At 47.6% G+C, this 22,225-nt stretch overlaps 1 protein-coding gene across 1 annotated transcript in view; it reads right to left on the bottom strand.

The window, feature by feature from the left end:
* Positions 1-5,055: 5,055 nt before the first annotated feature.
* NIPA1 (NIPA magnesium transporter 1) overlaps positions 5,056-22,225 on the bottom strand; it is a 33,023-nt gene continuing 15,853 nt past the window's right edge. Inside the window, exons 2-5 of the mRNA XM_045824943.1 lie at positions 18,347-18,394; positions 17,308-17,398; positions 12,498-12,658; positions 5,056-10,880 (exon numbers count right to left, since the gene is read on the bottom strand). Of these exons, the coding sequence (XP_045680899.1) occupies positions 10,369-10,880; positions 12,498-12,658; positions 17,308-17,398; positions 18,347-18,394 (812 nt within the window). The 3' untranslated portion in view covers positions 5,056-10,368. The remainder of the gene's footprint in view (positions 10,881-12,497; positions 12,659-17,307; positions 17,399-18,346; positions 18,395-22,225) is intronic.

The raw sequence follows: 22,225 nt of genomic DNA, 5'->3' as shown, positions 1-22,225 counted from the left end.
GTTGCAGATCAAGGGGAAAAGTGGTTGAGCTGGTTACACTCCATCCTTGGGGGGTTTAGCAGAGACTTAAGGAAGTTGCTTGAGAGAGATGCAGTAAACATTTGCTGCCTCAATTCAGGGTGAGGGAGTTTTAGCTAAAGCAGCTTAGGTACAAGGACGCATGGTTCCCCATGGGAGAACCTATCCATGGGCGTGGTTCCTGTGTGCCACCTCGCTCCTGCTAGCTTTCCAAATCGGGCTGGGCTACATTCGCCACTGCCATGCATATCAGTTCCCTATAACAGGGAAGTCAAGGACAGAATAGGGAATATACTCGATAACATGGTAACAACTACGTATGGTGGCAGAGGGCACTTGAAATATAAAGGGAAACACTTTGAAAAGTATAGATTGTTCTGCGTGGCATGGGCCCAGCTGCCACCCAGAGATGCACAGGACCCACGCCTACGGATAGGTTCTCCTGTGGGGAATCAGGCCTGCATTGTACCTGGGATGCTTTGAGACTTGCTTTTTGCTAAAACTCCCTCACCCTGAGTTGAGGCAGCAAACATTCACTGCATAGCTTTAAAGCAACTTCCTAAAATCCATGCTAAACCTTCCAAAGATGAGTGTAACCAGTTCGACCACTTTTCCCTTTGCATTTACAAATATCCTTCTTCTGTGATGTGATTAGTGGCATCCTCTCCTTTGTTTTCTGTAAAAGGTAACCACCTAAAGTGAACCTGCTCATAATAAATGAGGATTCATCATGTAATGTGCCCAGAAAAGCAATAAAAGCTTGTCAAGGCAAGGGCTGAAGCTTTTTTCCTCTTGAGAGAGAAGCTGCACCGTCCCTTTTCCTCCACAGGACTTGGTATTCCATGTGAATTTGTCTTGTCTCATCTATAATGCCTTGGACCCCATCAGCCGGGGTCCACATCAGTAAAGTCTATTATTGTGTAACCACTAAATAGACAATAACATACTAATGTATGTTATTGCATTATTGCTGAAACTAGCAATAATGTACACCTGAAACTAATACAAATAATATTGAATGTAAACTGTAATTGAAATATAAAATTAAAATATATGTTTCTAATTACTGTGAAAATAAAATAACTGGGAAATCAACTTTGATAGATTAAACTATTTTTACTTAGTGAAATGACTTACAGGGTTAATAAAGATTAATGATGACATCAAAATACAGCTATACTAAAGAACAGCCACCCTTCAGAGCTGCCTGAAATCTAGCCCAAAGGAAGTAGTACAACTAAGGATGTATAGAAGCCACACCGAGACTGTTAGGAGGGTCAGAGACACAGAAGGGCTGGTCCCACACCCGTGTGGCTGATAAAAATTGGGAAGGATAGCTCATGAGGGGTCCCAGCCCCACATCAGGCCCCCCAGCCCAGGCCGGTTCCAGTGTCAGGAAGAAAAGTCCCCATGACTTCTGGCTATAAAAACAAGTGAGGGCCTTGGCTGGTGTGGCTCAGTGGATTGAGCACCAGACTGCGAACAAAAGGGTCACCAGTTCAATTCCCAGTCAGGGCACATGTCTGGGTCATGGGCCAGATCTCCAATAGGGGTCACTCAAGTGGCAACCACACATTGATGTTTCTCTCCCTCTCTTTCTCACTCCCTCTTTCTCATTTCCTTCCCCTAAAAATAAATAAATAAAATCTTAAACAAACAAATAAGCAAGGATGTTGGGTGAGTGAGACGGAGGCTTCCGGAGTCCCAGGCAGTTCCTCTTAAAGGGTCAGCACACAAATGTACTTGTACTCACTCTGAGCTGCAGCCCTGGGGCAGCTGTTGAAAGGCACCAGGGACAGCCCTGACTGGGTAGCTCAGTTGCTTAAAGCATCATTCCGATACGCCAAAGTTGTAGGTTTGATGCCTGGTCAGGGCACATACAAGAATCAGCCAATGAGTGCATAAGTACGTGGAGCAACAAATCGATGTTTCTCTCTAAAATAAACATTTTTTAAAAAGGCACCAGGGACATATGGGGGTTCTGAAGTGTCTGGCATCAGGGTGAGAACTACAGAGGCAGCGTTCTCCCAGCTGGAAATGCTGGCAGAGGCCATTATTCCTTTTCTGAGCCCTCCAGCCACAAAGCTGGCAGGCAGGCACCGTATCCAAGTGTCCGTCAACCTGGCTATTACTGTTCGCCCCACTCTGGTGAGTCCCCGAGTTCCCCCACCCAACTTTCAGGCCCACACAAGCTGTATCCAGTGGGTTTTCCCTATGAACAGCCTGTCTTGGCTCACGCTTCAGATTTTCCTAAATTCTCTCAAACAAGCAGCGTCTGGCCTGTTTGCCCCATGCCTCTGGCTAAGGGGCCCCAGGTGCAGCACTAGCAGCAGCCATCCTTGGTTCCCAGCGTGGCTTCCGGACACCTCCAAGCCCAGCACAAGCAGTCGCCATCTGCAGGTCACTTTGCAGTTCATGCCAGGTGTCCCCTGTCAGGACACAGGCAGTGTTGACTTTGGCCTGAACCTTTCCCAGAGCCAGTGCACATGGTGGACAGCTTCAGACCACGTAGAAGCACCACCCAATCTCCTCCACAAGGGACACGCTCAAGGGGTTTACCCAGCAGGCACCAGAGCCCTGCTGAAATGGGTTCTGCACCGTGGGGTGGGCTCCTCCACAATGGTTGTAGCCACGCTTTGTCTACAATTAGCCTGGTGGTAAATCTCTGCCACTGATGTGTCAACAGCAATTAAGGCTCAACTATAGCAGGAGGGTGCACACAGCCCCACATGGATTGGTGCACCCGGAGGGCCCAGCCTGGATAATCAGGTAGGCTATGCCCCTGGACCCCACAGGACACTTACTACACTACGCCACTCTCTATCAAACCTGGGAGTCATAGCAGCTCTGCCTAATACATAGAAACAAACACAGGGTGGCTGCCAAAATGAGGAGACAAAGGAACATGGGACCAAATGAAAGAACACAACAAAACTCCAGAAGAAGAACTAAACAAAATGGAGACAAGTGATCCATTAGATGAAGAGTTCAAACCACTGGTTATAAGGATGCTCAAGGAAGTTAGGGGAAGGACAGATAAACTTAGTGAGACCTTCAACAATATAAGAAAGGACATGGAGACCACAGATAAAGCCGTCAGAAAGGAAGGATTCACTAACTGAAATGAAGAATAATCAAAAAGGAATCAATAGCGGAGTAGATGAAGCCAAGAATCAAATCAGCGATTTGGAATGTAAGGAAGCAAAAGACACAATCAGAACAGCAAAAAGAAAAAAGAATCGAAAAAAAATGAGGGTCGTGTAAGGAGCCTCTGGGACAACTTCAAGTGTACCAACAACATTCACATCATGAGGGTGCCAAAAGGAGAACAGAGAGAGTGAGAATTTGAAAACCTATTTTAAAAAACAATGACAAAAGCCTGGCTGGTGTGGCTCAGTGGATTGAGCATGGGCTGTGAACCAAAGGATCACTGGTTCGATTCCCAGTCAGGGCACATACCTGGGTTGTAGGCCAGGTCCCCAATGGGGGACTCATGGGAGGCAACCACACATTGATGTTTCTCTCCCTCTCTTTCTCCTTCCTTTCTCCTTTCTCTAAAAAATAAATAAATAAAATCTTTAAAAACAATGTCTTCATTTGCTTATACAAAGAAAAAAGGATGACAGAATACTTCCCTAACCTGGTGAAAGTGCAGAGTCCCAAACAAGATGAATGCAAAGAGGCCCACACCAAGACACATCACAATTAAAATGCCAAAAGTTAAACATAAAGAGAGAATCTTAAAGGCAGCGAGCAAAAAAGCAGTTTGTTACCTACAGGGGAGCTCCCATAAGACTGTCAGCTGATTTCTCAACAGAACTTTGCAGGCCAGTTGGGACTGGCCAGAAACATTCAAAGTAATGAAAAGCAGGGACCTACAGCCAAGACTGCTCTACCCAGCAAAGCTAGCATTCAGAATCAAAGGGCAGATACAGAGCTTCCCAGACAAGAAAAAGCTAAAAGAGTTCATCACCACCAAGCCAGTATTAAATGAAATGCTAAAGGATCTTTCTTCTTCTCTTCTCTTTTTCTTTCTTCTTCTCTTTTAAGAAGAGGGAAAAAATACAACAATAAAATGGCAACAAATACATATCTATCAATAACTGAATCTAAAAAACAATATAAATGAAGAAACAGAACAGAAACAGACTCATAAATACAGAGAACATTTTGACAGTTGCCAGATGGGAGGGGGTTGGGGGCTGGGTGAAAGAGGTGAAGGGATTAGGAAGTACAAATTGATAGTAACAGAATAGACATGGGGATGTAAAGCACAGCCTGGGGAATGTAGTTAATAATATTCTAATAAGTATGTATGGTGTCAGATGGAAATAAGATTTATTGGGATGATCACTTAGTTATATAATGTCTAATAACTGGGGTTTACACCTGACACTAATACAATATTTTATGTCAACTATCATGAAAAGAAATGATTTAAAATTAAAAAAGATTAATGACAATATTCCTGATGACAGAATATTCAATGTGTTCTAATTCTCTAATTTTCTATGTGCTTAAAAAATAATAAAATGTTGCTATACATTTCAAAAGTATGTAAAAGGTATTAAGATTAAAATGCAGGTGCTTTTCTTTAATACCATCATTTTGTTGTATCAGAAAGTAATAACTATGTGGTAAATTCCTTTTTTTAAAAAAAAAAAAAAGGGAGCACAGTTTTTTATCCTCACCAAGGATATGCTTTTTGATTTTATAGAGAGAGAGAAACATCAATGTGAGAGAGGAAATATTGACCAGTTGCCTCTGCCCTGGGCCCCAACTGGGGATCGAACCTACAACCTTGTGGTTTGTGGGACAACGTTCCAACCGAGCCACACGGGCAGGACTGGTGAATGCCTTTATGCATCGTGGGTTTCCTCCCTAAGATGAGCACTGGTGGACATTTTCTACATCGGGATGGAGGCCAGGGCTACTCATTTCTACAAAGCAAACGGGAGACACATGACTGAGAAAATACCTCGAGATGAAACTGGAGACAACACAAACATTTCCGACAAAGGGGAAGACAAACGAATGTTCGGCTAGAAATGTCATTTTATTTTAAAACACATCCAGATTAATAAATATTGGAAAACTTAACAAATAGCCTTTTTATTTACATAAGGCAATTACATGCTATGACTAGTTCTATACAGCAAAATGTAAGCAAGTCAGCCATTGACAAATGTGTGAGCGTGGTCATCGGAAGCTCCCGGGACGTTTACATGAGAAACCTTTGAATGCAACCCGTCCACATTTTACATTGTTTAAATTTCGTCGTCTTCTTCTCTTTCATGATTATGTTCCCTTTTATAAGGAAGTAACAGTGAATGAAAAAGACTCAGGAATGGTTCTCAAAAACTAGCAACCTTAAATTTTTTCAAAGTGCAAAAACACCAACAGAAGGTGGGGGGGGGGGAGCAAAGTATTCTAGGCTGATAAGTAAAAGAAATGCCAAACTTTTCAAAGAGATCCTTTGGCACTAGTGGTCCAGCAGCGCCAGACCGTCACCTGGTGTCAGGCAGTCCGCTGTCGGGGCGGAGTGGCTGGAAAGCACGAAGTTCAGCATCATTCACAGCACGTTTCACACAACAGAGTCGATCTGGTTTGCAAGCCGTGGAATCTCCTGCAGAACAGAAACCTACGGAGGATGCCGAAGAAGCGCATCACCCCATCAGAGTGTGACCATTCAGCACTGCTTTCCAAGTCCCCATTTAACCTCCCTATTTTACAGTGGAACATAGAACATTCTTCCTCTTAAAATAAACAAAGAAGAAAACTAAAGCTTCATGAAATGACGCAAACTTCACAGCCAGCGCTTCCCTTGCTTATTATTCAGTGCTTGAAGCTGCACGTCCACAGCCTCGTCCTGAGCAGACAGGAGGCCCGGATGAGACGAGTGTTCCTGGTCACCCCCAGGCCATCCTGCACATGACACTGTCACCCGAGGCTGCTGGCACCGGCTCAAGTACAAGCACCCTCGGACAGTCGATTTGGAGAACCAACCCAACCCTTTAGAGGTAGAGAAACTGAGGCACAGAAAGGTAAAGTGACTCACCTAGAGTTGCACGATTCAAGAACAAATAGAGAAAAGAACTAATAAATCCTTCTCCCTGGTCATGCTCTGGGCTCTAGCCTATGTTCCTATCCCACTGGCTACATTAGAAATAGATGTTATTTACACGATCCTTGTTCTACTGAGTATGTCCTTTTTACTAGATGATTATTTTTTTTATGTAACAAGGTTACATTTTCTTAAAATAGAATTCTTTTGTTGCATTTATCAGCATGTGAGAAACTTATATGAAAATAAATGAGGCGTGATATTGGGTCAAATCCTTCTTCCCATCACTATTATTCTTAATCTTTGCAGGTACACAATGGAGGTATAAGAATCCGGTTAGATGTAAAAAGTCACCAAAAACCCCTGGCTGGCATGGCTCGGTGGACTGAGTGCTGGCCTGCAAACTGAAGGATCGCTGGTTTAATTCCCAGTCAGGGCACATGCCTGGGTTGCCGGCCAGGTCCCCAGCAGGGGGCGTGTGAGAGGCAACCACACACTGATGTTTCTCTCCCTCTCTTTCTCCCTGGCTTCCCTTCTCTGAAAATAAATAAATAAAATCTTTAAAAAAATTAAATCACTGAAAGCTAAAGGGCTGACTGTTAAAGTTCATCAGCAGTACAAATGTGAGGTGGAAGTGAGAATATTGAGGTATTTGATATGACAAACCATTTTGTGGAGTGACTGGTGTGTGCGCATGACCTTTCCCCTTTGCACTCACGTTCACGGACCTCTAGCTATGAATGTGACACATGTGAAAAACTCACAGACATACTCTTGGAAGCAAGGCCCGTGATAATGAGTGAATGTTGCATGTGTGGTCCCTGAGAAAGCAGAACACCAAGACTCCATCCAAGCCTGCTCCATGCGTGACCTATGTCCCACACAGTGAGCACGACTCCTGCAGACCCCTGGGGCCCAGCAGACAGTTGGGAACAGCACTGAACAGAAGTACACTTCCCCCGTTGTCTACTCATTCAACGGAAGCCCAAGCCAAGATTAAGGTCACATCAGCAAAGAGCCGCAGGTGTGGATCAGCCACCTACCGGAGCAGCGTTTGCTCAGCTCTTGGAGATGAGTCCAGCAACTTGGAAAAGAGGGATCTCTCCCAACGCCAGGGGCCTGTGCTCTTTAACGCCTCAGGGCCCCGGGGCCGGAAGTGGTCGCCCACACCTGGGAGACGCTGCCCCTCGGGTGCTTCACACCTGTCTAGGAACTGTCCTCCGGAAGCGAGCCCCGTAGCTACCAAGAGCTGAGCTGTGGGGAAGGATAAGGAGAGGCGACCGTATCCTGTAATAGCACTCATTTCTAGCAGACGTGAGTCCCAGAGAAAAGACAAAGACCAACCTGCTACTGCCGGAATGGACTTTTGCAAATGAAACTCAGTGTGACAAACAGACTGGAAAGGTAGGAATTGGAGTATTTCTTATTGCTGAACCAGGAGGGTCCTCCCTGAAGTTCCCACTGTGGGCAGATCTCACCCCACACATTGCCAGGAGCTGACCACCCCTGTCCCCAGAACCTTCTCTGCAGAGACAGAGCCACCCTGCAGAACAGCTCAACGCCCGGGGAGGGTATGGGACTTGGTTTGGGTAGGAACCCTTAATACAGTCTACACTTGATCCGTGAGCAACCTTTTTAAATGCCCAGATTCTGATGAGAAAATAAGGCATCATCCAAGTTAGGAGAGGAGAGAAATGCCTATATAAGTATCTCTCCATAGCAAATCTGCATATTGTGATCAAAAACATTTCCAAGGCAGCTTGAAAACAAGCACACAGTAGGTATTTTTCTTCGTTTTATCAGAGATAAAACCCAAAGGATAGGCTGACAATGAAAATGTTTTATGTGTGTTTACTTCTGCAGACACCCATGACCCCTGCAGGCCCTTGATGAAACTCTCACTTCCAAACTTTTTTTCTTTGCCATTCCAAATGAATTATGGACACACAGACTTGTAAGAGAAATGTGGTCAAGTCAGAAGTCAAGGTTGACAATTAGGCTGTTAGAGCTCCGGTCACGTCCATTGCTCTGAGGGTGGAGTGCCACACGTGAAATGCCATGGACAATGTGACCTTGGTTCCACTAGAAGGAAAGCTGCATCTCCGACCAAGATCATCTGCTGACTAGACATGAACTTGGGAGACCCACCTGGCCTGGGACCAGCTGCCTTCAAAGGAAGGTGCGTCATGAACACTTTGAGGGTTTTGTTTTACTCTAAAAAAATCATGGAGACGATTTTCCTGAAAACATCTCCTCTGAGTACCTGTGGTATAATTGCGAATGAAAATATAATAAGGAACACCAACAAAGGAGTTTCAGCTAAGCTTCCTAGGTAAGTTGTAACAAAAAGCAAAACCAATAACTTTGGCACAACTTGTACCTTTCTCAGTATAAGCGTATTGCCATGCGTATTCTTTCAATTTCTCAAAGAGGAATCCTGACCTGGGGAACTATTTGTATACCTAAAAGTAAACTAACACGGCTACATTAGATTTTTCGGAAAGTTCAGTTCCATAAATTAAGGCCTGCATTCCTTAAAATACTGAGATTAAAAAACAAACCTCTGCGAGCTGATCGAAAGAGTGAGGAACTTTTTGAACATTTATTAACTATCAGTAAATAGATATTTTTTAACTGTTTAAATAATGTTGTTGCTGCTCTTACTTCATGAGTCACTGACAACCCACGATCGTCCCATGGACGTTGAATTCACAAATGTGTTCTTCACTCTGTGCGAGCATCACGTTCTGCTCAGCCTCTTTGGCCAACACCTGAGGATACTATTCCTTGGGCCTTTAGAAATGTTCTCTTTCGGCCGGAAAAGCATACTTTTTCTCTAGTGAATGACTGTAGTTGGGTATTATCAGATTCCATGTTCTGCCTCGGCTCATCTCCGTCGCCCTGCCCCGCCCTCCAAGGCGGCACAGCTGCCTATTTAGACAAAACACCGCAGGCGAAGCACACGGTATCTGGATGAAATAACACTTCACTCTGCGCTTTGTTCCCTTTGATACACGGGGGAGGTTACTCTAAACAGATGAATGGTCTCTTTGACCCACAGATCAGCATAATTAATGGCTCTTCAGTATTTCAGAAATTTAAGAAGAGTCGGGTGAGTAACTGTAGGGGGTTCCGCCACCTCTCGCAACAGGGAGCCGGCTAAATGAAATGGTTCTCATTTCCGCTGGAGAATCGTTTGCATCTCCCGCTGGGCGCTCCCGGTTGACTGGCCGCAGCTTGTCCGTGTCCCTTAGCTTGTTCCCGCTCCACAGGGAACCTGATATGTGCGGGGCTGGGCAGTCACCCTCTGCTCTCACAGCCTGATGATCAAGTTAAATAATTCAGTTCTCCTGCGTGGCCCCAGTGGTCGCTGAAAGAGAACGTGGGTATGCTTGATACTGGATCCCAGTTACACAGACTGAATGCAAACAAAAGACCTCATGCTACTAAGTCAACCGTCTTTAGTTGGGCAAGAACTGCATGCTCATAGGGTCGATCGCTCTAACGTGTCTTCAGTCTGTCTTCCAACAAACGAATATCCAGTCACTTATAACCACTCGACACCTTTCCATGTTAAATAGTGAAACAGTGAAGTAATACTCAAGGAGGTGGCGTTACTCTAAGCTAAGAGAACATACACACAGTCCGAGTCAAATTAAGTGAGCAGTTCAAGTGGTAAAGGCACTGAAATTGATCGAAGCTGCGGAGAGTCCTCCTGGCAACGGAGCGTGGTGGGCCCGGCCACTCTCCTGTCTGCATCCGCAGTCAGCGTGTGGTGGGTGGGGGAGGGAGAGTCAGCTCCTCAGGGGGCTAGAAACAATGAAATGTATACGCCTCTTCATCGGGGCGAGGGGATACAGGCTCAATGCAAAATAACACAACTACGGATGCATTTACTGTACAGAGTCAGGTTCGACACACTCCACGTCCAAAGTGATGGTCCCAGGAGGGACATCTGGCCTGCCAGGACTAACCACACGGAGCCCGCCTCTGTTTTCTACTTAAAGAATGGTAAAACATTTGAAAAGAAAGGGTAGTCATGAAAGCTTCCAGGTTCGTTATGATGCACGTGAGATTCCGCTCAGAGAGATGACGCCCAGGCGACCACGCGGCAACTTCGGGCCCACAGAGGGCCAGGCCCCCCCGCCCCGTCCACTAGACCGCTCCCTGACAGACGAGCAACTCTAGTCCCAGTGACTTGGGGTCTCTTGTCCCTCCCACCCTGTTGGGACCAGAAACCATGCCCACTTCCCCGTTCCTCGCGCCAGCCCAGCCCCTGCCGCCCGCTAGTCCGTTTTCACGTTGGACTTGTTCATCTCGCCCAGGTTGAAGTTGAACTCCTTGAACACCTGGATGAGGACGATCCCCACGGAGACGGTGGTGAAGCCGCAGGCCATCCCCAGGAAGTCCACCAGGCCCACGTTGCTCCACTCCCGGAAGAGGATGGCGGAGGCCAGCAGGACCAGCGTGGTGAAGACCACGTAGTAGATGGCCCCGAACACGGACGAGTCGAAGCACTCGAGCGCCTTGTTGATGTACCTGAACTGGATGATGATGCTGCAGCCGAGCACGGCCAGGAGCACCAGGCACAGGCAGAGGGCCCGCTGGCTGGACGGGTTGTTGTGGAAGATGTCTTGGGCCGCCAGCCCGATGCCCTTGGTGGAAGGCACGGTGAAGCTCCCCAGCAGGGAGCAGATGCTGATGTAGACCATGATGTTGGTGGGCCCGTGCGCCGGTGCGATCCAGAAGATGAGCAGCAGCAGCATGAGGAGCACGATGCACAGGTAGCCCACGAACACTGCAAAACACGGGGTGTCTGGCGTTAGAGGCAGCCGGGCAAACTAGGCAGGGGGTGGGTGCCCCTGTGTTCACGTCTTGGGGGGGGGGGCACTGGGAAAGCAGGATGACTCAGGGACAGAGAGGAAGACTGCACCCCATGGGCAGAGGCCAGGGGCCCAGGCATGTGTAGACGGTTCTACCGGATCAAAATGCAACCCAGCCCTGGCAACCCAACCCAGCTACTGGTGTGGTCCAGTAGACTGAGCACTGGCCTGTGCGTGAACCAAAGGGTCTCCTGTTGGATTCCCAGTCAGGGCACATGTCTGGGCTGCAGGCCAGGTCCCCAGTAGGGGGCACTCGAGAGGCAACCACGCATTGATATTTCTTTCCCTCTCTTCCCCTCTCTAAAGATAAATAAATAAAATCTTTTTTTTTAAAGTATTCATGTTAAAGAGAAAAAGCTCTGGCTGCCATTGTGTCTTTATACCAAACTATTCAAATCAGACAAAATGTTTTTTGTACAAGTCAGGACCTGCCTGTAGTGGCAACACCCACAATCATCAAAAAGCAAAAGCCTTAGCCCTGGCTGGCATAGCTCAGTGGACTGAGCGCAGGCTGTGAACGAAAGCATTGTAGGTTTGATTCCCAGTCAGGGCACATGCCTGGGTTGCAGGCCATGGCCCCCCGCAACCGCACATTGATGTTTCTCTCTCTCTTTCTCCCTCCCTTCCCTCTCTAAAAATAAATAAATAAAATCTAAAAAAAAAAAAAGCAAAAGCCTTCACACACAGTGCTCTGAATGGTCGATAAAGGGCTATATTTCGCCATGTATAATGCACACCTATGACTGTGTGTGCATTATACATGGGATTATTATACTCATGTATAATGAGCATCCTTATATTCCCTCAAAAAATTTTTTGAGAAAAGTGAGCATTATACATGGCAAAATACGGTAAGTCCCTTGGGACGCTCAGCTCTAGCTTTCTGACCTGTCCAGTCTCTGTAATGTAACTGTTTTGTCTTTTACAGGAGGAAATGAAGACCACCATGCTGAGTGTCCAGGCGTGGGAAGTTACAGCCTCGGAGAGCTTCACAATGAATTCCCTTTTCGTATCTCACAGACATCTCGTGGCAGTGTCCCCGTGGCCACGGAAAGCTTCAGAGGAGCGGGAGACTCTCCGTGGCCGGACACACCTGTGTCAGGACATGGGGGCTGCAGTTTGGGGTTGGCCCCTGTCTCAAGGTGTCAGTCAGGAACACAGATGGTCTACTGGAAGGAATGTCAGAGAATCTCTACTCTTAGACCAGTATAATTATCCCAATTATTGGTTTTGTACTGCACTTGTCAAAAAAATAACTTATCGTACATCAAAAATACACAGGAAAAAGGGAGACCTCTGTGGGGAGCATTAAGATAAATCAAACTGGGCTATGGCTCTCAGACAGCGACACACCAGGGGAGGTGGGGCCGGGACACAGGTGGTCCCCAACGTGGGGGCCTAGAGCTAACCCAACAAGATGGCACAGGTGCTAGAGGCAGGGGCACTCTGCACAGGACAGCAGAGGGTCTGGGGACATGGCACGGTGTCCCCCAGAGGCTCACACAGGACACCCGAAGGCTAGAAGGGGTCACCTGGATTAGTCAGCTTCTCCTCCAGCTCGGCCTGCGTGGTCACACTCTCAGATTTCGGGGAGTGGATGATCAGCACGACAGAGCCTGCACAGCTGAGCAGACACCCCAACTTGCCCAGGATGTTGAGCTTCTCCTTCAGAAGATAAGAGGCTAAAATGGACCTTGGATTAAAAGAAGAGAAATCAGAGCTGAAATCACACTATCAGACCTGTGTCTACCCATTGCAGTTACTTTAGAAAAGCCACATTTAAAAAAAAAATATTTTATTTATTTCGTTTTAGGGAGGGGAAGGGAGGGAGAAAGAGAGGGAGAGAAACATCAGTGTGTGGTTGCCTCTAACGCGCCCCCTACTGGGGACCTGGCCCACAACCCAGGCATGTGCCCTGACTGGGAATTGAACCAGTGACCTTTCAGTCTGCAGGCTGGTGCTCAATCCACTGAACCACACCAGCCAGAGTAGAAAACCCACATTTTCTTTCAAGAAAAATTTTTATTGCTAACACTATGAGGCTACATTTTCTTTTCTTTCATATATAAAAAATATATATATATTTGTGATAAAAGGAGTATTCAAGAGCTGCACAATTTTGGAATAACACCTTTCCACAAGAATTAGTCACTTAGGCCTATCAATTAAGGCTCAACTCTAACACCTGGGTTCTCCTACCATTCCCCGTTACTTTTTAATTACCTTATTTCTGTAGGGTTAGTTTACAAACTAAATCAACATGAGATACAAAAGCTACACAATGTCAGAAGGAGGGCAGGCTTCTGCCTCAGAGCCTGTTCCCTCTACACCAAAGAAAAATAAGCCTGCCACCCTCTGCCAGGCCAGCCCGATGCGGGCTGTGCTCAGAGTTCCTTCCCATCCAAAATAGCATCCGCTCAGAAATGCAGGCAGCCACAGCATGGTCTTCCCGGCATCCTCGAGGAAGAAGAGAGCCCCAGAGACAGAGAGAGGGGGCTGCATTTTCTATATAGCTGTATTTTACTTTTGAGTTTGTAAGAGTGGAAAGATCAAAAATTTATTGAACCCTATTCACCATAAACAGGATTTTCACATGAACTCTATGCACAGCCAGTGCACAGTTAATGTATACACAGCTCGCTGTGGTGTTGCTCCGTGGGTATGAAATATACCAGAGTAGGAAAGTAAGTTTTCCTTTTTTTTTTTAAAGAGGGGCCTGTTCTGGCCTTACCATTTTTTAAGAGATTTTATTTATTTATTTTTAGAGAGAGGGGAGGGGGGAGAAAGAGAGAAACATCAATGTGTGGTTGCCTGTTGTGCGCACCCTAGTGGGGGATCTGGTCTGCAGCCCAGGCATGTGCCCTGACTGCAAATCAAACTGGAGACCTTTCACTCTGCGGGAGGATATCCAACCCACTGAGCCCCATGGGCCAGGGCAGAAAACCTGGGCCTTTAGGAAATCCTGCGACTGGCCACTGCCACATTCCTAGTGTCACACCGAAGGCAATCAGGGGCCAGGAAGATCTTCGAGGAGGAGGCGGCCAGGCCATATCAAACAGGATTGTTTCCATTTTAATTCTCATTTTACTGATAGATAAACTGAGCCTCAGGAAGGATTACTTTGAACCCAAGGCCACCAAGCCAACAGGAGGTGACATCATGGTGGCAACACTCCCGTGTAGTAGCCCAGGCTGCCATCTTCTTCCTCATACCCTTTGTGTCTGTCCCTCAAGGGAGCCCAGCAGTGGCACAGGGCATCAGAAATGTCACTGAAAGGGCCAGCGAGTGACATCAGAACGCAGGGGCTCTGAGTAACTCTGCACAGGAGGGAACCAGAGGGCAGAGTGGGGGGGGGGAGGGGAGAGCGGAGAAGGGGACTCTCAGGAGCAGGAGGAGGTGGGCCTGGAACCAGCCTGGGAGGTGGGCTCTGCCACAGTGGGGAGGGGCTGGCGTGCAGGAAGACATAGGCAGAAACAAGCCTGGCCCATGAGGCTGTTAACTTAAATAAAAAGGCCTTTCAAGCTGAGTGGCAACAAGCAGGTACTGAGATCAGTAAGAACAGCTATTTGGGAAGCAATGACTCAGGCAGAAGCCCAAATAGCGTCCAAATCAGGGGACAAAGGTGACACATATTTGTGTTACAGTCCCAAGGTTCCTGTACCCTAAGCGTTAAGAGAAAGGCCAGTATTGAAAAGATCAGAGGTTTGGAGTAGGGAAAGGCTAATTGGTAGGGAAGGCCTACTTCGAGAAGAGGGGAGAACTAGATCTGGCTGTTGTGGCTCAGTGGACTGAATGCCAGCCTGTGAACCAGAGAGTCGTCAGGTCGACACCCAGTCATAGCACATGCCTGGGTTCTGGGCCAGGTCCCCAGTAGGGGGTGCATGAGAGGCAACCACACAATGATGTTTCTCTCTCTCTCTCTTTCCCCCTTCCTTCCCCTCTGTTTAAAAATAAATAAAATCTTTTTTTTTAATTTATTTATTTTTTAGAGAGGGAAGGGAGGGAGAAAGAGAGAGAGAGAAACATCAATGTGTGGTTGCTGGGGATCATGGCCTGCAGGACCCAGGCATGTGCCCTGACTGGGAATCGAACCTGCAACACTTTGGTTCGCAGCCTGCGCTCAATCCACTGAGCTATGCCAGCTAGGGCTAAATGAATAAAATCTTTAAAAAATAACTTTTATTGGGATCCTCAGTTAAAGGCAGCCTTTTATCCATAATACCATCTCACATTTTTTTTTTTGAATGAGTGACGTCTTCCGAAGACTTGGAGCAATGTGCATTCCCGGTGAGGTGACTTAATTATTGAAGTCCATCAGAACAGCTCTTTGGAAATTAACCAGGCAAGGCATTTCCATACCTACACTTAAACATGCAATGTGCAAAGATCGCAGCCTCGGGTTGCTTGTTTACCTGGTTATTTTTCAAGGGAACGAGTCAGACACTGATGCTAAGGTCTGGGAAGCTGGAGTAATGATTTCCCGACGTGAGCACCACTCAGGCAACGGGAGATTTGGGGGGCCAACCAACGTGCAAAATGACGTCAAGCCGTGTATGATATGAGCCTCATGTCTGGATAAGGGCAGCGTGTTATTGTACAGACACATTTTCAAAGGTTCGCCTGTGTAAAATGTATTTGTGCTTTTTAGATCAGAGAAACTTAAAGCTTAAAAACACAAAATTAGATTCGTCCATCATAGTCCTGGCAGGTTGGAGCATCGTCCCATGAACTGAAAGGTCGTGGGTTCGATTCCCAGTTAGGGTGCGCACGTAGGTTACAGGTTTGGTCCCTGGTTGGGGTGTGAGCGAGAGGCAACCGATCGATGTTTCCCTCTGACATTGATATTCCTCTCCTTCCCTCCCCCCTCTCTAAAAATCAGTAATCATGCCCTTGGGTGAGGGTGGATAAATAAACTAATTAATTAATTAGTTAATTAATTAATACATCCACCACAGACACACATCTGCCCAAAGATTCGGGGTCTGTCTGGAACACAGCAGAAGACCAATGTCTTCTGAATGAGACATTCAATGAATGAGAACCTTGGGTTTTCTTTCTCTTCTATCACATCTTCATGATTTCTTCAACAGCAAAGCAGAATACAACTAAGTTCACGGGAAGAGCTGTGTTATTTAGTCCTTTCTGTATAATAACATATAATAAAAAGATTCCATCTGTGACGTCCGGTGGTGGCTGGGAGCCTTCATGTCCCCTCTCCTCCCTTATCCTGTTTGCCCCACACCTGGGCAACCTGGTAAGAAGGCCTGCGAGTGTGCTTGGGTCCCGCTGTCCCCAGTCCCTTGGCAAGCCCCAGCCCGAGCTGAGGGTGGGCACCCCCGCCCAGCTCACCTCCTAACTCCAGTAAAAACCCAAAGCCCTGCCTCCCTTCAGGTTCGCCCCAGACCAGGGGTGTCCAAGCTGTGGTCCCCAGGACACATGAGGCCCAGGATAACTGTGAATGTGGCCCAACACAAAATCAGAAATTTACTTAAGACCTTTCTTTTGCTCATCAGTTTTCATTAGCATTTGTGTATTGAATGTGTGGCCCGAGATAACTCCTCTTCTCCCAGTGTGGCCCCGAGATGCCAAAAGATGAGGCAGCCCTGCTCCAGACCAAACCAGAGCCCACTCCTGGGGGATCCAGTTGCTGTTGACTCTGGTGAGATGTGAATTTTGTCACACACCCAGTGGCGCCCAGGTGTGACTTGTCCCAGCCTCCACAGTCTCCCAGGGTGGGGGGGAGGGGGGCTGCTCAGTGTCCAGCAGGGAATGGTAGGCGCCCAAATAAAATACCACCTGACTAGTTCTGCTTAAGGATTTCTCTGAATCACTTGCCAAGGCGCCGGGAAAACTCTAGTCTCTCAGACGTCCTCCAGAGCCAACTCAGAGAATGATAGCACAACACTTGTTGATCCCCAGGAGTAAGTTAGGATTTGAAATATAACTAAAGCACATTTCTAAGACAAGGGTCAACAATTCACACAACTAAATTTAAAGGAATAGCCCTGGCTGGTATGGCTTAGTGGACTGAGTGCCAGCCTGAAAACCAAAGGGTCGCCGGTTCGATTCCCAGTCAGGGTGCATGCCCAGGTACCTGGAAAGGTCCCCAGTAGCAGGTGAGCGAGAGTCAACCCTATATTGATGTTTCTCTCCCTCACTCTAAAATCTTTAAAAATAATACATTTGAAGGAATGAAACTAAACCATATAGAGGAGAACACTGAAGAACTGTCTTCAGTTACGATTTTCCTTTAACTATTTGAACAGAAACATTAAAAATAAAAAGTTTCCATTTTACATATATGGCACATTAAAACCCAAAACACAGAACACCAGCGCTCACCCAAATGGCACTCCAAGGGCACCCAGGGGTGTCACCAGGACCGTGGGGACCGCCGTGTAAGCCAGGAAGTTTCCAATCTGGCCAACAGCCACTGTGGAGAGAATCACAGGATGTCACTTGCAATGACAGCGCCCTCTCCTGGCAAGGATCCGAGTTGCATTTGGGTAGGCTAAGCCTTGAACCAGCCACTTTCCAGCTTATGAGAAACCACTTGTTGGGGAAGAAGCATTATTTGCACGTTTAAGGGCCGAGACAGCAACGGAGAGCAGCACCCGCCCCCTCTCCCCGCATCACTGTTCTGATTGGTTGGGGAGCAAGGCCCCCTCCCCAGTCACTGTCCCGATAGGTTGGGGAGCAGCTTCAGAGGTCTCCGGAAATTCCCCGGCTAAACCAGTGACTGACAGTGGGTGCAACACTGTATATTTCCACTCTCTCCCTGAAACACCCTTGTTCTAAGACGGATCGTGTTGGGCTCCCCGTGTCCCTGAAATGGCCTGGGACCTGCTCCGGTGTGGCTGCTGGGCCGCACTGACAAAGGACCACCTGGGTGGCAGGGAGCGAGAGCTTAAATAACAGCTCTCCTGTGAAAGCCATCACGTCTGCTAGGTCATTTCTCAACGAAAAGACAATGTGAGACAAATGAACCTTGTGATATTTCTGAAATTTCGCATATTATTTTCCTTTATATATTTAAAAGTTCGAAATCTATAAAGTGCGTTTTTGGTCATAGCACATGAACTGGTCCTTACGGCTGAAGGAAGAAAGCCGCCTTTGTAAAACCAATTATGTTCAGCAAAAACATGTAATTTCACCAAAGGCCAACAGCCCGACTACGCGTGAGTAAGCAGGAGCTATTTTAGTTTCTCTGGGTCCAGCAGAGTGTGGCCTGGGTTAAATTCAGGGCTAACTGCATGGGGCCTACCTCCACCCCCGCCCCCACGCCCCCATCTCATCCTCCCCCGACCCCACCCCAGTCCCACCAGGGGAATGACTGATTTTAACAAAGAAAGAAAACAAGCTCACCACACAGGGTACTTACTTGCAATGGTGCCTGCCCACCACACAATGTCCGTTAAATAGGAGGTACCTATGAAAGAGCAAGATGGAAATGTCAGAGAGGCAAGAAGCAAGAGGGTTAAAAGCTGCATACTTAAGAGAGGAATTACATGAAAACTAAAACTGAAGGGACCAGAACGCCCTGGCCGGATAGCTCAGTTGGTTAGAGTGTTGTGTGGATGCACCGGAGTTGCAGGTTCGCTACCTGCTCCAGGCACATAGAAGAATCAACCAGTGAATGCGTAAGTGGAACAACAAATCCCCCCCACACACACACACACACTCTCTCTCTAACACTGAATATATATTAAAATTCTTTGAAAGAATAATGAATGTCATACTGTAAACTCAGGAATCTTTTAAGTTAGTCTACAAATTGCAGAATGACAAGCCACTAAAAGTGGCAGATGCTTTTTGCAACCAAGTCAAACTGACACAAACAACAAGCTGAACCTTTATGATTTAGGGTGCAGGGGTGCAACACGCACCCCCCCAGAGACACAGATATTCATTGGAATAAAGTATTTTTAAATATAATCCTCACCTCAGGACATGCTTATAGATTTTAGAGGGAGGGGAAGGGACAGAGGGGGAGAGAGAGCCATCAGTCAGTTGCCTCTTGCATGTGCTCTGACTGGGAACTGAACCTGTGACCTATGGGTTTAAGGGACGATCCTCCCACCAACAGACAGCCACCTGGTCCAGGGCTGGAGTAAAGTTTTATGTTCCTTTCAAATGAGGTTTGTTCTTCAAAGTCCAATTTTCTCATGCATTTACTATAACCAATTCATACAAAATTGCTTTACAGGCTACTCAGCATAATTTAGAACCTTTCTGGGGTGGCTCTTTGCCAACCACCAGCGCAGCCCACCTGTGAACTCTCCCTTGGTGCTGGGACGTTTGCTGAGTCCCCTGTACTCCCCTCAGCCCACCATAGCTGTCCCCTCTTCCTGCTGGGCGACAGCACCTTCAGCAAGAGGGACTCCCTGCCTCCAAGACACACCTTGGTCCTTCAGGTATGTCAAAATGCTCCCTGTCAGAGAGGTTTCTTTCCACTCAGGGTAAAGTACCTACTTCTGATTGGTCATTTTAATTCTCGGTGATTTGTTATAATTAACACAGGAAGCCAGCCCACCACACGGAGGAGCAGAGCTCTAGCCCTCACAGGAAGTACTTAAAAAAACCAAAGTGACCAAGTGGGAGGAATGGCTGAGTCACAATGTCACCGTTTGGCAACCTCACACGAACAAGCGTCTTAGACAGGAAGCATCAATGAATAGTGACACGAGTCGGTGACCAGGGGCTGAGGAGCGGCCTGGTCACGTGGTCTCCCTGAGGCAGCTCCCCTGGTTCGTCAATAATTATACAAAGAAAAAGTTATCTTTTTTTTTTACTTTGAAGATTTTATTTATTTTTAGAAAGAGGGGAAGGGAGGGAGAGAGACATCAATGTGTGGTTGTATTTCTCACTCCCGCAATGGGGGACCCAGCCCGCAACCCACGCACGTGCCCTGACTGGGAACCGAACCAGCGACCTTTCAGCTCACAGGCCATCACTCAGTCCACTCAGCCACACCCACCAGGGCAGAAAAAGTTATCTTTACCGTTCTTGCATACTCTGACAGACACCACCCTAGCCCAGCAGCGGTCAAAGCAAACAGCGTCAGCAATGGGAGAAATCAGCATCCTGTGCGTCCTCAGAGGTCACTGGGGAGGGCACAGTGTCACCTCATCGGTGTCCCTGCCAAAGTGCATCACTTGTATCTAATCAGGAGGAAGCTGAGACAGTCTAGGAATTAGCTGGCCTGTACCCTTCCGAAGCGGCGAGGTCATGAAAGACACAGGAAGGCTAACACCTGTGGCAGAGAGCAGGGGACTAAGGGCACTGGTGACTAAACACGATGCACGGTGCCTAGTGGGAGACACGACAGTACTGGCAATGGGCCTAGTTTGAGCTGGCGGCTGGGGGACAACACTCAGCCAACAGCGACCTCTGCTGGGCAGCGGCATCCAACCTGGTGGAGAACCATCCGCGGTCGCCCCGACTCGGGGCAGTGGCCCTGGGGACAGGCACCTGTCCCTCGGCCTGGAGCTCTGCCTCCGCTGACAGCCTCCAGCTGGAGAAGGCACGGCCCTGGCAGTCGCTCCCGTCCTCTTCAGTGTGTCTGACGCAAAAGTGGCCCATGCCGCCCTGTGAGTGACAGACTACGGCTGCGCCTAAAATCCACCCCGTTCGCCCTGTGGAGCGGAGCACAGAGTTCACGTGAATCCCCGCGTGTGCTAATCATACCGTGTCTGTTGAAGAGGGTGCACCCACGCCCATGCGTGCTGGGCCTTTAAGAATGAAAGACCGTGAGTCCACGTCCAGAACCTGGGTGTGAGGAAGCTCGTGGGCCAGGTCTTTGGCAAAACAACCCTAACCAGTGAATCCAGTATGAAAACACATTTTTTAAGGCTTTAGAAATTGTCCTAAGAGTATACAGTCTACCAAGACACATTTTCTCAAGAAAACCTACTAAATCTCAGTAAGAACAGTGAGAATCTCTAGCACAGAAGCTTAGATGGGCTCATCTCGCCCCTACAGAGGCCTCCTCACTAAACACATAAACAAACAGCCCTGGCCGGTGTGGCTCAGTAGATTGAGCGTTCAACTGTGAACCAAAGGGTCGCAGGTTCAATTCCCAGTCAGAGCATGTGCCTGGGTTGCGGGCCAGGCCCCCAGTAGGGGGTGCAGGAGAGGCAACCACACACTGATGTTTCTCTCCCTCTCTTCTTCCCTCCCTTCCCCTTTGTCTAAAAAAAAATAAATAAAGTGCATGAAGAGATGCTGAACCTCACTGATCATTAGGGAAATGCAACTCAGGGCTCTGAGGAGAGAGCAGGTCACGTCCACCAGGACGACCACTCGTGCACAGAAAACAGGCGCGGGGGAGGCCGCGGAGCCACTGCACCCTCAGCGTGCGTCAGTGCGAACAGAAGCCGGCGCAGCCGCTGTGGAAAACTGCACCATAGTTACGCAGGTATAGAATCGCCATGTAACCCGGCAATTCCACTTCTGGGACAATACACACCCCAAAGAAGTAAAAGTAGTGACCTGAACACCTGCATTCCCACACCCATGCTCGCGGCAGCATGATTCACGAAAGGCAAAAGAGGGAAACGACCCAAGGGTCCATTGATGAATGAATGGGCGAACAACTGGACAAAATACAATGGACTTGCTCTTTTTTAGTTTAGGAGAAACGGCAGTGAAGGGTGTAAGACGGGCTATTCATCAGCCTTGAAAAAGCATGAAATTCTGACACATGCAACAACATAGGTGAACGTTAGAGGCCAAATGCTAAGTGACATAAGCCAGTAAAAAAGGGACAACTCTTTCACGAGCGCGCTTTTATGAGGTCCCGGCAGGAGCTGCACTCACAGGGACAGGCTGTCACCAGGGGCAAGGGCTGGGAGTGGGAGTTACTGTTCAATGGGCCGTATTTCAGAATGGAATTATAAAAAGTCCTGAAAACGAATAGTGATCGTGTTTACACCACTACATGAATGTGCTTAATGCTACTGAATGGTACAATTAATAAGAAATACTTAAAGTGGTAAGTTTTATGTCATGTATATTTCACCATACACACACAAAAAATAGCTTAAGAAATAGAGGCCTTCCCTGGCTGGTGTGGTTCAGTGGACTGAGTGCTGGCCTGTGAACCAAAGGGTCTTGGGTTTGATTCCCAGTCAGGGCACATGCCTGGGTTGTGGGCCAGGTCCCCAGTAGGGGGCATGCTAGAGGCAACCACACACTGATGTTTCTCTACCTCTCTGTCTCCCTCCATCTTCTCTCAAAAATAAACAAAAATAAAATATTT

The sequence above is a fragment of the Phyllostomus hastatus genome, unplaced genomic scaffold (genome assembly GCF_019186645.2).
Source record: "Phyllostomus hastatus isolate PE091 unplaced genomic scaffold, TTU_PhHast_1.1 phas_scaffold_555, whole genome shotgun sequence".
Taxonomy (NCBI): Eukaryota; Metazoa; Chordata; class Mammalia; order Chiroptera; family Phyllostomidae; genus Phyllostomus; species Phyllostomus hastatus.
Note: the sequence above shows the minus strand (reverse complement) of the source record. Positions and strands in the feature narration are given on the sequence as shown.